General features: G+C 33.3%; 1 protein-coding gene across 1 annotated transcript; it reads left to right on the top strand.

Annotated features, from left to right (window-relative positions):
* Window positions 1-8701: 8701 nt before the first annotated feature.
* LOC107842660 (zinc finger CCCH domain-containing protein 34) lies at window positions 8702-17304 on the top strand. The gene is made up of 7 exons (XM_016686616.2): window positions 8702-9443; window positions 9527-9672; window positions 10064-10129; window positions 12194-12313; window positions 12451-12783; window positions 12873-13190; window positions 16270-17304. Exons 1-7 carry the CDS (start codon window positions 9350-9352, stop codon window positions 16660-16662), a joined length of 1470 nt encoding a protein of 489 aa, XP_016542102.1. The 5' UTR covers window positions 8702-9349; the 3' UTR covers window positions 16663-17304.

The raw sequence follows: 17304 nt of genomic DNA on the forward strand, positions 1-17304 counted from the left end.
AAAATTAAAAATAAGGAAAAAGAGATTTCATACCCAAAAATAATTGACAGTTTAGATCAAGATGTCAATAATCCTTTTTTTCTTTATGAAATAATTTTTCTTTCTTTAATCATGCTGATTTCTTTCTTCTTCATTATCAAACATACATTTTTTTCTTCTTTATTATCAAACATATCGTTTTTCTTCTTCATTGCTGTTTTTTCTGATATTTTTTTTCCCCGTATTGTCTTCTTCTTCGTCAATAGAATTGTTCTTTTAATTTCAACGAAAATTGCAATCCTCTTATTATTTCTATAAAAATTTCTCTAATAGTTATAATATTTGAGTCAAAAATTTAGTACTTTATTTGAATCAAATTCATACTAAAAGGCTATGTAATTTACTGAAAATGAATGATGATAGTTTACATTCAATAATAATAATAATAATAATAATAATAATAATAATAATAATAATAACAATAATAATAATAATAATAATAATAAAAATAATAATAATAATGCATAAAGGAATATGGGATATTGTAACGACCTAAGAATTTGATGAATATGTGAAATTTATGATTTTATGTAATTTGATCATTTTACCCCTCTCCGTAGCTACATTATGGTATTTTTTGGGTGTGTGAGTGATTGACATGATTTCCAATGCATTTTGGTATCATTTATGCAATATTGTGATTTTTGATGGCTTCGAAAGCCTTATTTTGGACTCATGTAGATATCTTTTGATCCATGCGATGGATGGCCGAATGGACAGCACCGGTAGCTCAAAATATTGATTTTAGGCTAGGTAGATCTTTTGTTCGGATCCCGGTGCACCCAAGCTCATTTCGACCTATTGATCGGAAGTTGAAAAATTGAAAATATGGGTGTGGGACCCACATTTGGTTGAAACGAGCTCGGATGGAATATTTGACTTCGCCAACAGATCCAAAATATTGATTTTAGGGTGTTAGCATATTTGGTATGATTTTACGGCTTTTAAATCTCATTTAGACCCTCGATTTGGAAATTTGTGATTTCGAATTTCGGGGGTCAACTTTGTGAAAATAATATTTTTTCAAAAATCTGACTTTGCCAACGTGTTTGAAACGTCGAATTTAATATGGTTGCATAGTTCGTTTGCATGTATCGGACTCCGAACGAATTTCGGGTACTCCATCAGAGTTCGTTTCGACTTAAGGGAAAAATCTGCACTAAATGCTGCAGAAAATCTGCAACAAATACAACTTTTTCACTCTTTTTGACCCATATTATTTATTTTTTATTTTGCCTCTTGAGAGTTAAACTCTAAAATAGTGTGGGAGTTTAAAAGTAAAGTTTGTGGGAGGTTGGAAAGCTAGATTAACACCTATTTCTTGATTTTATTACAGATTTAAGACAAGAATTCACCATTTTCTTAGTAATTTCTTAATTAATTTCTCAAAACCCCAAAAATTTTAGAACTTGATTTTAAACCCCATTTTTACTCCTTTTCACTTGAATAATATTGTTATCTTATAATTACTAGCTCTTCATCAATTTAACCTTCAAAACAACTCCTATTCTTGATTTTAACCCAAATTTCAAAGATTTTACTTGGTAAAGTTCAAAAATAAATTTTATTTAATTTAAACCTCATTTTTACTCAATTTAAATTGGATTTTTATATGTAGGTTCCTAAAAATATGAGAAACATGTTTTTGAAGTAAAGTTTTAATTTTGCCTTCTTTTTCAAAAACCCATTTTGGGGGTCCATTTTGATCCTGAACCAAAAGTAGTCAATATGGATGTCGTTAATTTTATTTTGATGCATAGATTTTATATTTGATATTTTTAGTGAAGTTCGGGATTGTTCGTGAAAAGTAAGGTCACAGATTCAAGTGTAGCGGATCGATTTCGACTTTCGAGGTAAGTTATGGCTTAACTCCTTCAGACTGGGTTGGGTAGTAAATGATGATACAAAATACATGTTAAGGGTGGAAACTAATCATGAAAAATATCTATTTATGTGTTGTGCCTGTGTGGGGACCTATATATGATGTAATTGTCGAAATTGAGTTATTATGTGATATGTGTGACCGTGTGGGGTCCTATGTGGTATTAATAGCCTTGATACAAATAATTATATTGTGTTGTTAAGATACTTAATATTGTACCATTTTTGTATTATATTCATATGTTATTTGGTATATGAGACATGAAAATTCGTGGATGAAACTGAAATAATGAGTGAATATTCGCTTACATGGTTGTGGAAATATATCATTGTGGTTGGTTGAGAGAATTACATCCTCATATCATACTCATTCATAAAATATTGGTACCACCGTGACAACATCTAAGGAATACTGGCAAAACCTTTTTAAAACTCTTCCCGAGGGATGCGTCGGGGAGGAGATATTGTAACACCTTATAAAACTCTTTTTGAGGAATGTGCCGGAAAGGATATATGAGATATGTGGATTGTATACGGGTTGACGAACCCCTCATAGGTCCTACGTCGGAAAGCTTTGGCTCCGTAGGTGTATACGGGGATTGTGCGATGATCTTGGAGGTTGTGCGATGACCTCGTGCAACATCATCATCATCATATACATTGCGCTTACTTTATTGTGTTATGTTGTGTTGTATTGGCATATTGACTTGTCATCTATGTATTTATCATATCTTTTTTTACTTCTATTTGATGATCTTGTATATGCATGTTCTACCTTGTTCTTCTTATATGTGATATAATACGTATTTTTGCTCTATCCTGATGTGATGTTGCAAAATATATGAGATGTATTAGAACTGTTAGTACAAGCAGTGTGGGCTACCGTTATGGAATATTTTCTGATTGCAGGTGACGTGCCCTTAGTGTATGTATGTTGTATTTACTACTTTGCTTGGTCAGTCTATGATACCTATTGAGTACAAGCAGAACATACTCATGCCTACTGCGCCCTTTCGGTGCAGGTCCTAGCTCAAGTGCGCCTAAACTTGATTGACTTAGATGATTATTGAAGCTTTCAAGGTAGCGGTTGGACATTCATGTGTCCGAAGTTCACCTCTATCTTTCTATAGTAGTTATGTCTTTATTAGTATTTAGAGACAGTTATTATTCCTTTGTGGTTATTTTTCTGATGTATTTGACTTTTGGATTGTATTAGTAGTTTTTACACTATTGACACCTAGTTTTGGGCATGATTGGTATTTTGGATAAGTTCTTTCCGTATTGTTATAATTACTTATATGGTTCGACTTCGTTCTAGAAGTCTTACCTTGGAATATTTCTGTCTTTTCCTCTTTTCGTATCAGTTTGGGTGATAAACTTACTTGTAAGGTACGCCACGACAAGTGCCATCATGACCCTGGTTTTTGGATCGTGACAGATATAACGGGTATTTTATTATTTTAAATGTCCTAATTTTATGATTTTATTTGTACTATGCGATAGTCAAAAAAATTACAAGTAAAATACCAACAAAAATCAAGAGAAACAAACATAATTCAAATCGTTTTCATACATTAATTCATCATGACGATGTTGTTCTTGATTGATTTGTGAATAAAGCAGTTATCATTAATTTTTATTTTTTATTTTTTTGACGTGTATGTTTTGTGAGTTTTACAGTATGTTGTAATTCTCAAATTACATCTCTTCACCAATTATTCAGTATTAGTTACTCAACAATTCTGTATTATGTTTACAGGTAAACCTAAAGTTTTTTTATAAATGAAACTATATATGATGCGAATACGAAGTATAAAGGAATGGTACATGCAATAGCAAAGTAATTCAAGATCGACATTAACTCAATTCAAATTGAGACTAAGGCGATAAGTGACAGATGTCCACCAATGATCATACACAATGATACAAAAGTCATGGCGTATCTAGATTTAAAAAAAATCGTTGCAAGATTTTTTTGTTAAATATCCATTGTACATAATAATGAAGGATATGTCAATGGATATGATAGAACATAATGAACAATCTACTGTTTGTGTTTGGAATAAAAGATATAACGAATAAAATGTGGAGTGACAACATCTATACTCAACTGATTCAGTTCCATCGAGAGGAACACTATAGGAAAACATGCCACAAACATGCACCTCAAGTTTAAGAAATAATTATTCTTTTTAATTTTGATTTATTGTTAAAACTTTTGTTATGTTTATAAATGATGTTTTTAGTTTTCGAATCATGCGTTCTATTTCTGGATGATGTTTTATAAATAACAATTACATCTTTAGATTCAATGATGTAACTTTTCTGTTTATGAATTTTTGAATTTAATATGTTACATGTAATAACTTTGTATGTTCATATGTATAAACGACAAAATAGAAGTACTTAAAGGATACAAAATAATATAATTTTATATTTTCAGTCACTTGATATCAACTTTAATACCAAAATAACTTGATATCAACAAATACAGTGCAATACAATTCATATATTATAGCATACATCCAACAATTCAACAATTTCAATCACTTTATATCAACTTTAATACTAAATATACTTAATATCAAGAAAAATAATGATATACTCTTTATATAGCATAACATAGATCCAATAATTGAACAATTTCATTCACTTGATATTACAAATTTCAAAAGCAAAAATCGATCAAGAAAAACCAAAGATAATACACAAAAATTACTCAAAATCAGAGAATCAATATATAATAATAAAGGAGGAATATAGACAAGGTGATGTGACATCTCTCTATGGCCTCCATTTCTATTTATCTTTTTTTTTTTATTGAGATTTTTTTTATTTTTTTCCTCTATTCTTTTCACGAGTCAATTAATTTGTTTAACAATTAAAATGAATATATCAATTACTATTTCATTTATTCATATTCTTTAATATACAAACTTAATGGTCTTTATTTTCATTACTTCAATGACTTTTGATGGTCATAACTAATAAATTATATTAAGTACTAATATTCATGATATCCTTTGATATTCCATATTTTTGTCTATAAATAGAGGCATTATGAGTATTTTTTTCCCTCCATCATCAAGATTAAGGCTATTTCTTTCATTATGTATTGTTTAGAATTTTCATTCTTTAAACTTTCATATATTTTTTACCAAAAAGAAATAAAAATCACTTGTGTATCTTCAAAAAGAGTTTGAAATTGTTGAAGAAGAGACATTCGACATGGTCGATACGTTAGCATATTTGGTCGTTGTTATTCTTTATGATGTTTGCTTCTAACTTGAATATTGTGGATGCCTTCATAGTTTTTGGTGCCCTTTTGCTTTTCATGTTGTGATCTTCCTATTCACTATCTATTGACGTCTGATTCATTATTTTAAGTTGCTTAATTTGTTTATGGCCACAATGACATCATTCTATAAAGGCCAAACCCATCGACGACCTCCTAAACTTGACACGATCTTTCACTTTGGCACTTCAAGTGGACGTTGTTCACTTTTGGCACCTCAAGTAGCCATAAAGTGTGTCATTTTGACACCTTTTGCTGAATCAGCAAAAAGAGTGTATTACACTCACTTTTAAGCACGTTTAGGGGTATTTTTGTAGATTTTCAGGGATTTTTTCGTAATTTTTTATCTTTAAATTATTTTTAAATTATTAAAAATTTCTATTGTATTCTCTCTCCCATTGTCTTCTCCACACAACCTCAACCTCCATTAATGAAGGTTGAATTTTTCAAGAATCTGACAAACACACTAATACACTAATAATAATTAACAAATACTCCTTCTCCACAGCAATAACTCCACGAATTCATCACCTCCATATGTTTAGTCCAAGTGCTGGTAAAGGTGAAACTTTGATTTCGCCCCCATCGACTTGCACTTAGAATTTTCCATTTATCACAAATTCAAAGGTGCAATTTTCATTCTTTCTCACATAATTTATGTAAATCAGGCAAAACCCCAACTAGAAAAGATTCAAACTTTAAGTCAGTAAAAGAAATTGAATAAACCCCAGTTAAAAAAGAAAAATACAAGAACCCCACCTTATTCGATCCATCCACCATTCTTGATTCTCCTACAACACCAAACTTTAGGCCTTCCTCAGATGTCTTATGTTCAAATTGTAAATATATTGATTCCCTTGGTTTTGCGGGCAGAATCGTCATATGTACAACATTGTTTTTTATAATTATCTTCTGTATTGTGGGGTTTGTGGGGGAAAAGGAGGGGGAGGGAAAATGGAGAAGATGAACGGGGGATGGGAGGGAGGGGGGCTGCCAAATATATAAGAGGACTTGGGGTGGGGGTTGTCCGGGGGAAGATGGGTGATGGTGGAGAATTTTTAAAAAATTAATTGTGAATATAAATAATGATATGGCAATTTAAATGAGTTGGCACAAATTAATTGACCATTTTATCCATGTTGGCAGCGAGTGAGATACACTCACCAATGTCGATGTCGAAAGGTGTCAAAATGACACACTTTATGGCTACTTGAGGTGCCAAAAGTGGACAATATCCACTTGAGGTGCCAAAGTGAAAGATCGTGCCAAGTTTAGGGGGTTGTCGATGGGTTTGACCTTCTATAAATACATGTCTTACAATGTAAATGAATGATTTATATCAGACGATGCTTGAGAAATCTTCCCATTGCATCTTTTTAGTATTATAGAATTACTTTTTAATTATTGAAGTACTTCTAAGCCAAAATAACTTTTAAACACTTTCACAATGCAAGTGCGACTATATAAATATCAGCTTAAATATTTATTTGTCTGTAAATTTCAATAATAGGTAGAACTACTATGGAGATGGAAATTCCAAAACTCATCACAATATAGCATGAGTAAAAGTAGAAATCATTATTTATAATCTTAGATCTAAATCGATTAGTCATAATCATATAGAGGAATTAAAATTTCCAGTCACTTAGAAAATAAAGAGAAGAAAATACATTTATTTTCAAATCTCTTAATTATGTGTAAGAATATGATGTACAAAAATGAAAATTGCTTATAAAAGATCATAAAACTAAACAAATTATAACGAATATTCGAATCTACATTGACAGTCTTAACTCAAGATTAATGCACGTTGCATCATGGATAGTTGTTTAACTACTTTTAAAATCTAATTAATGTGAAAGAAACTTTTCAACATGAAACAAATAATTTAAAAAAAAATATATAGAAAAGGTAAAATTTAAATACAAATCCTAACATGAGAGGTTTTTTTCCTAATAACAAAATATTTTGGTATGTGTAATGATCATTTCAAATATTATTTTTCTAATTCCTCTTAATTCTTTTTTCTCTACTCTTCCACTTTATTTTTTGTGAATTAATATATATTGAATGTAGTATTCGTTTAAAAAATTTAATGTAATCTTTAATCTCTCTATATATAAATAAATAGATTTTATTCAGTAAACTTCAACTTGACTATTTTTTTTTTGTCATAAAGGAGATGATGTGACACCTCTCTATGACCTCCATTCCTATTTATTTTTTTCTCATTTTTTTGAGGCTTTTTTTTTTTTTCATTTTTTGAGATATTTTTTCAATTTGTCATTCATAACCTATTTAATAAATTACTTTAAAAATCTTATTAAATACATGTAAGAGTTAAAACCCACGTTTGACAATCAATTTAAATCTTTAAACCTCTTTCTCTTGTCATCCCATATCATGCTAATTACAATGACTTTTCATATACTTTTCTATGTAGTTTTCATATAATCAAAAGTAAAAATGTCTTTAAAAAATACCTTTCTTTTTTTCGTTCATGAAAATGAAGTTTCTCCAAGATCTATTTTTTTAATAAAAATATTTATATTTTTAATTTCATCAACATACATAATTAAGTTTTGTATGTGCATATAAAAGTTTATCTCCATTCTTATCAAAATTTATTAAAGATATCGTTAATAAATACTTTTTATAATCGCGTGAAGCGCGGATAATTTCACTAGTTCATATATAGATGATAATATATATATATATATATATATATATATATATATATATATATATTTAAGGAAGATGAGTATGCTAATAAGCAAGAAATATTTTTTCAATAAAGAGAGTTATAGAGAAACATGTAGTTTTTCTGAAAAAGAAAAAAATGTGAATAATGAAGATAAATTATTGATCAAATACTCCTATCATAATTATCAACACAGTTATTTAGGAGAAATGGGATATTTAAGAAGATTATTAGATTAATAAATGTGTACTAAATGAATTTTTTAAAAAAAGAAATAAAATTGTTTTTTTTAGAATTTCTACAACTTGCAATTAATTTCATAGTTCAATAATTATGTAAAAGTGATGCTATAACTTCCAATAAACAATCTAATAATTATATACAAGATAATTTTTTATTTTATTTTATCCTCACACATATTTAAAGACGAAAGACAAAAGTGTCATTTAACGTGAACAATTCATTAAGTGTCAAATAACTGTAACTGAAGTGAGAAGTTTTCACATTAGATATATATTTGGCGCGTACTTGCACAAATAAACATCAAAAATAACAAACCCAAACTAAATATTAGTAAAACTTAACCTCAGAAATTGAAAAACACATAAAAATAAAAAAAATTAAATTAGACATTTATATAAAATGTAACATGAATTTTTTAATATGAACATAATGTATATTATATTATATAATATATACGCTAGTATTACTAGTTACTACAGAAAATACAGTAGTGTTGCTAGTTATTAGTAGTGAAGAGACGACAATCAAATTGGAATCTTGGTGACGCTATGGTGTCGCGTACTATTACAGTTTGTTAGATTTTTCTTTCTTTTGTAAACTATGTTCTTTTTCTTTGTGATTGCAAAAAAATATGCCAGTGATTCCAAGTTTCAACCCCCTCCACCTCCTTCTATTAAAGAGAAAAAAGATCACAAAAACTTTTACAGCCCCCTTCACCTATCCCCACCCCGCATAAAAAATCACACAGAAAAACAGAAAATACAATACACAAAAAGGCTATTTGGTGAGAAAGAGAGAGCCAAAAATCAGTCTGAAAAAACACACACACAGTGAGTGAGTGACTGACGAGTGTGAGATATAGAGAGAGAAAGAAAAGGCTTTATTAGAAAAAGAACACAACTCCCTTTTACTTTTCTCTCTCTAAAAACCACCAACCCCCACCCCAACCCACCCCACCCCACCCCACCCCCACCCCCCCATAACTCCCTACCAACCCCCACGCTACCTCACAGTTGATCAAAACCATTTCATAGCTTCTTTCACACACAGACACAGAAAGACACTCTTCTTCTTCACTCTGTTCATACATATATTTCATATAAATACAAAAATATATATATACGTATAGTCATCGTACATATAAATATATATAGGTTTGTGTATAGTTGTAACAGAGAAAAGAAGGAAAAATGGAGAGGTACAGTGGGACCCAAGCAATGGAAGGTGCACCGGTGGATCCGGTGTCTGAATGGACTGTTCCTGGCGGAGAGACGGGGCTTGAAGGTCAGTGTACTAACTTGTTTAACTGCATTTGAATTTCATGTGAATTTCACTTGAATTTTGTGTAATGTGGGCATTTGATGCAGAGCCTATGTGGCAGTTATCAGTGGGTACTGGACCAGAAGCATACCCTGAAAGGCCTAACGAGCCCGATTGTATCTATTACTTGCGTACGGGCTTCTGTGGTTATGGTGGAAGGTGTCGGTTCAATCATCCTAGGGACCGTACTTCGGTAAAATGAAATGAAATTTACTTTTTCATTTGGGGTTTTTAAATAAGATTGAATTTTTAGGGTTCTTTTTGCTTGATCACTGATTTTTATGTGTTAAATTGGGGTTGATCTTATGATTTGATGGGTTTTTTCTTGTGGTTTTTTTTAGATATATGTGTAAAGTTTGATCCTTTTCTTTTTGTTGCACATTTATGAGTTTTGTTGTTAAACTCTTGATTAGCATTGCCTCAAGTTAAATTTTTAGTGGGTGTGCGTAAAATCGTGGATCCGCCTCTGGTGATTGAAGTTTAAAAGTTTTTTTTTGGTGGTGGTGGTTTTTTGTTTAATCTGAGGCCAAGACTGGGAATTTTAACATGCATTGATTTTGTTGGATTTTGTGAAATGACGGTAGGTTTTGGGTGCAATGAGAGCTACTGGAGGAGAATATCCAGAAAGAATGGGTCAACCTGTTTGCCAGGTAGGTCTTTGGTTTTTCTTGCGTGCTAGCTATCACTTTTAGAATGTTAGGTGTTTTATTGAATGATCAAATGTTGAAGCATATGTGGTTTCTGGATTTGGCCCTGGCTAGTTTAATCAATTCGTCTGCTCATTGTTTATTCAATTCGTCTGCTTGCTATTGATTCTGTGCTATCAAATTTAGAACGTTGGGTGGAATGATCAAATTTGAAAGAATATGTGGTTTCTGGATTTGGCTATGGTTAGTTTAATCAATTCGTCTGCTTGCTGTTGGATCAATTCGTCTCTTTCTGTTGATTCTGTACTTTCAGTTTTAGAATGTTGGGTGTTTTATTGAATGATCAAAATTTGAAAGAATATGTGGTTTCTGGATTTGGCTCATGGTTAGTTTAAGCAATTCTTCTGCTTGCTGTTAATTCTGTACTACGTAAGCTCCCATCTTGTTAGTACAACCAATTTGTCTGCTTGCTGTTGATTGTGGACTACATGAGTTCCCGTCTGGTTAGTACAATCACTTCTTCTGCTTGCTGTTGATTCTGTTCAGTTTGAACTCCCATTTTGCTGATAATTGTCGTCCTTTTCCTTCTTTTCGATCTCTGATGTGCTAAATGGAAGCTTATGTTGCTCTTCAATTTGGTGTACTATTTATAATCCTCCTAGACTTTCCATGTTATCGTTCAGGTGCATACCGGAAAGATTCAATTTGCTAGATTTGTCTGTGACAATATTCGTCATCTTGCTGTTTGATAAGTGATAAGTGCATGAACTTCTTTTCCTGTTAGACATGAATTCGTCCTTTGTTCCTTGGTCTGGAAATTTTCTATTACCATGTTTATGAATTCAACTCTGAATTGAAAAATTTTCAGATCGGATAATGTTTTTCATGCAAGGGCTGAGAATTGTGTACTATCCTCAATTGTCCATGTAAAATTCAATTTTAACCCACAGTTTCATCCCTTCTGTTGATCATTTTCCTGATAACGTCTTTTGTCCATGTTCTGCTAGTGTTTTTTACTTTTTTTTGTTCATGATAATAGTACATTTTTAATGAACATTTCCTGATGTTGGAAAAACACCCGTGGTTGAATTATCTATATTTCTCTGTAGTAGGAGTACTATATTTTCTTGGTGCTCACTTTTTCTTTTTCTAACTTTTGTTAATGCCATAAGTTTTACTTTTAAGGATTGCATAGCTTATTTGTGCTAGTAAATCATGCTTCTATTTTTAGTTTCTTTTGTATTTTGGAATTCAGTAGTCCATTCAGTGACTGTTCAGAAAATTTAGTTTGAGTAACTGGGTTTAGTTCACTTCTCATCGTTGAAGTATTAATAATTCTTCTATTGGAAAACGTGCTTCCACTATATACCAGCTCCCCATGGTTCATATGTTGGTTTAGCCTGAGGAGTGAAGCTCTTTCTATCCTTGACATGAAAATTCTCTTTATTTTGAACTTTTATTAGGAACTTTTTTTTTTGTAATTGGATAAAGATCATTATTGTTTGGTATTTCATGAGTTTGTTGTCTACTTAATGTACTAATCATTATTACCATTTCAGTTTCATGCTGAAGATGTTTCTCATTGAATGTTTTATCTGCTAATTTATCAATTATATATTGGAAAAGGCTCCTAGCTGTATGTTGATTAGATCGCTTTGCAATTAAACATCAAACATGCAGTTTTTTCTTGCAATTTTGTGTAGTCGACTGCCGACTGCATCTTGATGGATTCAGCTTTCTATGATTTCTGTCAATTGTTAAAGGAGCTCATCTTTCTTACTTTTTAGTAAATTATAAAAAGAGAAATCGAATTTTATATCTGCTTGCCTTTATCTTTATAAGATTTCTTCTGTACTTGATGTGTTCTCAAATGACAAACCACTGTCAAATGATTGCTTAAAAATATGATATACATGTTAACTGTTTAGTGTGAAAACAGGTGTTCCGCCAAAAGTGACTAATTCTGTGTCCTGTTTTTCTGGCGACTTCCTTTTTTTGGATATCTTCATATATAAACCTGCACTTTTCACTGCAATAATGCTAGTTGTTTTTGGTTCTGATTTGCAGTACTATATGAGGACAGGAATGTGTAAATTTGGTGCATCTTGCAAATATCATCACCCAAGACAAGGAGGTGGTTCTCCAGCACCTGTGACAGTTAACGTTTATGGATACCCGCTGCGTCCGGTCTGCCTTCTTTTTGTTTTCAACCAGTCTTCATCTGCATATATTATTTAGTTCTGTTGTGATTTTTTTTTTCCTCCTTGAAAAAATTTCAGTATGATTGTTTCCTTTTGAGTTGGCTCATAGGGTTCCTGTCACAGGGGGAAAAGGAATGTTCATATTATGTGAAAACAGGACAGTGTAAATTTGGCGTCACTTGTAAATTCAATCATCCACAGCCTGCTGGAGCACAAGTGCCAGCACCAGCAGCTGGACCTGGACCTCTGACTGCGCCAGCAGCTGTTCCTGCACCGCACATTTATCCACCGGTGCAGTCTCCTTCTGTTCAATCAGCGCAACAATATGGGGTAGTTTCTGGCAACTGGCCAGTTGCAAGGCCTACTCTACTTCCTGGTTCATATATCCCTGGGACTTATGGTTCTATGCTTCTTCCCCCAGGGATGGTTCCTCTACCAGGTTGGAGTCCTTATCCGGTAGGTACACCATAGATGCTTATTTCATCTGTTGATGTACACAATTTTTCTGAATACACTATCAGCTAAGTTTAAATTATGCGGTATAGGCACCTGTTAGTCCGGTTCCCTCCCCAAGTACTCAACTTCCCGCTGCAGCAGGTCCCATTTATGGGCTTTCTCAACTATCTCCTTCAGCACCAGCCTATACAGGACCGTATTTATCTGTTCCTTCTTCAGCCGGTCCTTCAAGCAGCAGTCAGAAGGAGCCTGCGTTTCCAGAAAGGCCCGGACTTCAAGAATGTCAGTATTACATGAAGTATGGGGACTGTAAATATGGATCTTCTTGTAGATACCATCATCCACCTGAATGGAGTGGACCTAAAACAAGTTTTATCCTCAGTGCAATGGGCCTCCCTCTTCGTCCGGTGAGAATCTTTGTGTGTAATCTTAAGATTGAAATTCTACATATGGGTCAGCACATCAATGTTTCTAAATTTGTTGCCAAAGCATTCTCCATGTTAAATCTGACCTTTCTTTCTCTATCCTTTGAATCTGTAATGGTATTACCTTTGAATTGTATAAATGCATGAAGTAGAAAAGAAGACATTATGTGTCCTAGGATATTTAGGATGAAGCAGTTTACTGATTGTGATGGTAAATTGCATGAAGTGAAGAGTATTTGGATTATCGCGTCAGACAACTTTTAGGAGGTATCTGCATTTGTTGACATTATTGCTCTAAGAATGGGCAGGGCTGCTTTTGGAAGGACAATTACTTTCTTACTTGAGGGTGGCAAGGGCAGGTTGGGTCAAATTTGGGCGGGTTAAAACGGGTCAAGACCTGTTTGAGTCAAAATGGGTTGGGTCAAAACGGGTTATAACCCAACCCGCCCAATTTTTACCCGGTTTTAATTGCTTTATTTGTTCTTTATAAATTTTTAGTACCGAATGAAATTATTTTTTTTCTTTATTATGGCTACATATAGCATATCAAATTTTTTATGGGTTGAAACGGGTTGGGTTGAAATGGATTGAGCTAATAAATGAACGGGTCAATAACCAACCCAAAACTTGAAGGGGTTGGACGGGTTCGGTTTGATTTTTCCACCCCTTGTTACTTATTAACTTAACCAAGTGCTTATAAGCGCTTTTTTATTTTACCCAAACACTACAAAGGTGCTTCAAAGCTATTGACTAAAAAGAACTTAAAATAAGTCAATTCAAACAAGGCTCTAAATATGGTGTCATTAGTTTGTCATCTTTAGTGCAGTGATATTTGAAAAATGATTACTTCTCATATTTTGGGAAAATACTTTTCAAGCAACAATAAAAGTGCTTATTCTGGGGTTTCTATCTTGCAAAAGAGTTAGGTAGGATGTTTTATGTTCTTTAAAAAATGGACAAATTTTGGGATATCAGATTCGTGGGCGTATTCTCTTTAGCAGAAACTACAGAATAAATCGAAGAGTGTCGAAGGATACATGGGCTGCAGACATTAGATACTTGTTGAGAGTACACATTAGTTCTAATGATAAAATGCTTGTCTTAATAGCTCATGCTCACCGTTCTTTCTGACCAGTTTTTGGATCTATCGACAAACAATTGATGTTTAGAAGGAAACCATCGTACTACTTTCAAACTGATGACACCTTAAAGAATCAGCAGTTACTCATACTATCTTGTTGTAATCTGTTTTACCCAGATCTGTATGATTGTTGCAGCGATGACCTTATAATGCTATCTCCTAGGTCACAGAGAATTTAGCATTCATCCTTTCTGAAAATTTTGCTATGGCTCTTATGCATCAATTAAGGAGTGCCACAACTGCTGCAAATCATATCTGATATTGAGTTAGATGTCCACAAATGAAAATTATTGATTTTGAATTAGTTGTTTCAATAATGTTTTTTCTGCAAGAAATTTATGCACCTGGTTTGCATGTGTAAGAAACTAGGACGTTTGGGGAGACCTTTTAATAAATTCATAATTCTAATATTTGTAATGCTTTGATCCAGTTAGTGATGTTCCTAAATACAAAAGCGGTTGAGCTTTAATTTACTGCATTGTGAACGATCTGTTAGATAACTTACATGCTCCCTAGGCATTTCTCTGCCATTCTCTCCATATCAACTTGGGACGTGTAAATGGGTGACATCATATGAAGATTCAGTGGCTTGGTGATAGGTTAAAAATTTCAAATTGTTGAGGTACGAGTAGTATAACAGATCATACTTTTGTTCCCGATGCTTGCAGATGGTGAAATCTTACGTACTCTTCTGGGAATTGCCGAACTATTCTTAACTGTCAAACAATAAAATTACTGAACTTTAGTTCATCTTATTTCAGAGTCAAAATAGCTTTCCATGTGGCAAGTTTATTTGGATTTTGAACTATCTTCAAATTTGTTGCTCGGACTCTTCAAAAAGGATGCCGCACCCGTGTGGGATCCTTCAAAAATACACTACTTTTGAAGGATCCGACACACACCCGTCAACATTTTCGAAAATTCGAGCAGCATAGTTCATCACTGGCAAAATAACATAGATTCTGGTAAAAGTGCAGCATGTGATGTGTGGGCAGGCACACATTACGAGTTCGAACCCTGCTGCAGACCAAAAGCCTGGTATTAGATGGAGAAGGGTAGAGGGATGGCCTATTATCCACCGTGTTTCAAACCATCCGCCAGCTGGCCTTTGGGGAATATATATATATATATATACACACACGCATACACACTCATTCTACTTAAAAAATCAAATATGAAACTTCATACACCTTAAAGGTCATATGAAGAAAAGTGTATCTCTCTCTCTCTCCCTGTATATATATATATACACACGCATACACAATCATTCTGCTTAAAAAATCAAATATGAAACTTCATACACCTTAAAGTTCATATATATAACACAATCATTCTGCTTAAAAAATCAAATGTGAAACTTCGTACACCTTAAAGTTCATATGAAGAAAAGTAGGAACCTGGTAAGAAACCACCCCCCTTTGCACCATATAGTCTAATGCCATACATCCATAATATCTTTGCTATTTATGCTTCCATTAGATCTTGGATGATACGTTGATATAACAGTCTGGTTTTAGTTGTGGGAAGCAGTAAAATTGACATTTTGGCAAGATTCTTGGTGCTCCACAAGTGATCTGTAAATGTGTATTCTTGATATGAGATGCATTCCGGCCTTGTATACAAAGCCATCAGCTATAGTCGTGCCTTCCATGAAGTACAAGTGGCATACTGTTGTCATTATGTTTCAGTCTGTTTTATATACGGCTTGTTATCATTCTTAAACATAATAATAAATTTCTTTGCTAACTGAACGCGCTAGGAAAAAACTTGTATTTTACTTTACCCCTCCCCCTTAATCTCCACCATTTCTTGTTGAAGTGTTAGCATTTGAGCAAGTGAATTCTGTAGTTTGAGTTCATACACTGCTTCGGTGATTTGGAAAGTTCATTTTGTTTTTGTTCCTATGAATGGCCTTTTCAGGGTGCACCAATTTGCTCTCACTTTGCACAAAATGGAGTCTGCAAGTTTGGGCCTTCTTGCAAGTTTGACCATCCAATGGGAATGAGTTATAGTTCATCTTCTTCTTCTCTTGCTGATATGGCTGTTGCTCCTTACCCTGTGGGATCTGCTGTTGGTACTTTGGCTCCATCATCCTCATCGTCAGACTTGCGGCCTGAACTCGTATCTGGATCTGGCAGGGATGGCTTCTCTACCCAACTATCTTCCATGAGCAGTGCAAGCGGTTCAGTTGGTTCAATGTTTTCAAAGGGCGGTCCTTCTCATTCCGGTGCTCAGAAATCTGTACAGAGTTCTAATCCTTCCAGTAGCAGCAGCAGCGCAGGCCATGGAAGTGAGGGTCGCACATCAAATTGAGAGAAGATTGAGTGGTCACATTTTTTCTGTTGCTCAATGATCACTTGACGAGCACTTTATTTTTGGTGATAGTCCCGCTTAGGAGGATTTTATCCTAATTAGTCATCTTGCTTCTTTCAAATCCAGATCTAGCACACACTCTAGTTCTGTCCATCTGTTGTTCATAAGGCCACCTCTTTTCCTCATTTCAAATAAGTGATAATCCATCCTTGAAAGGTCCAACTACCCTCAGTAGAGGTTTGTAGCTAGTTTCTGAATAACAAGAAACAGATACCACCTTCCGTCTTAGAAATCTGCAACCATGCCCCAATTTTTGGACCTTGTTGTGGCTATTTATATTGTAGTCTTTTTAGGGAGAGAAAACATCCCTCCTACACCGTTGTCCTTTGAAATTTGCTTTCACCTATCCTCCTTAGTCTCCTCTTCAAAATTGGAATGAATACCAAGGTCTTCTCTTTATTGTGAAGAAACAGTTGATCTTACAGATCCTGAACCAGACAATGTTTCATTGTCTCTTATGGGATATTTGAAAGATACTTGTGTTGTAATATGGGGAATAGCTCGAATTTATCATCAAATACAGTTAAAAATACCAAGTAACAACTTTGACTTTGTAAGAATTGCATCTTTTATCTTTTTCAA

This window comes from Capsicum annuum, chromosome 1 (assembly GCF_002878395.1).
Source record: "Capsicum annuum cultivar UCD-10X-F1 chromosome 1, UCD10Xv1.1, whole genome shotgun sequence".
NCBI classification, from domain to species: Eukaryota; Viridiplantae; Streptophyta; class Magnoliopsida; order Solanales; family Solanaceae; genus Capsicum; species Capsicum annuum.

Excerpts from the sequence above, each read along its gene's own strand:
- LOC107842660 (XM_016686616.2), top strand. The coding sequence starts at position 9,350 with ATGGAGAGGTACAGTGGGACCCAAGCAATGGAAGGTGCACCGGTGGAT. Across the intron at positions 10,130-12,193 it reads TGGGTCAACCTGTTTGCCAG|TACTATATGAGGACAGGAAT; the intron begins GTAGGTCTTTGG and ends TCTGATTTGCAG. Across the intron at positions 12,314-12,450 it reads ATGGATACCCGCTGCGTCCG|GGGGAAAAGGAATGTTCATA; the intron begins GTCTGCCTTCTT and ends TTCCTGTCACAG.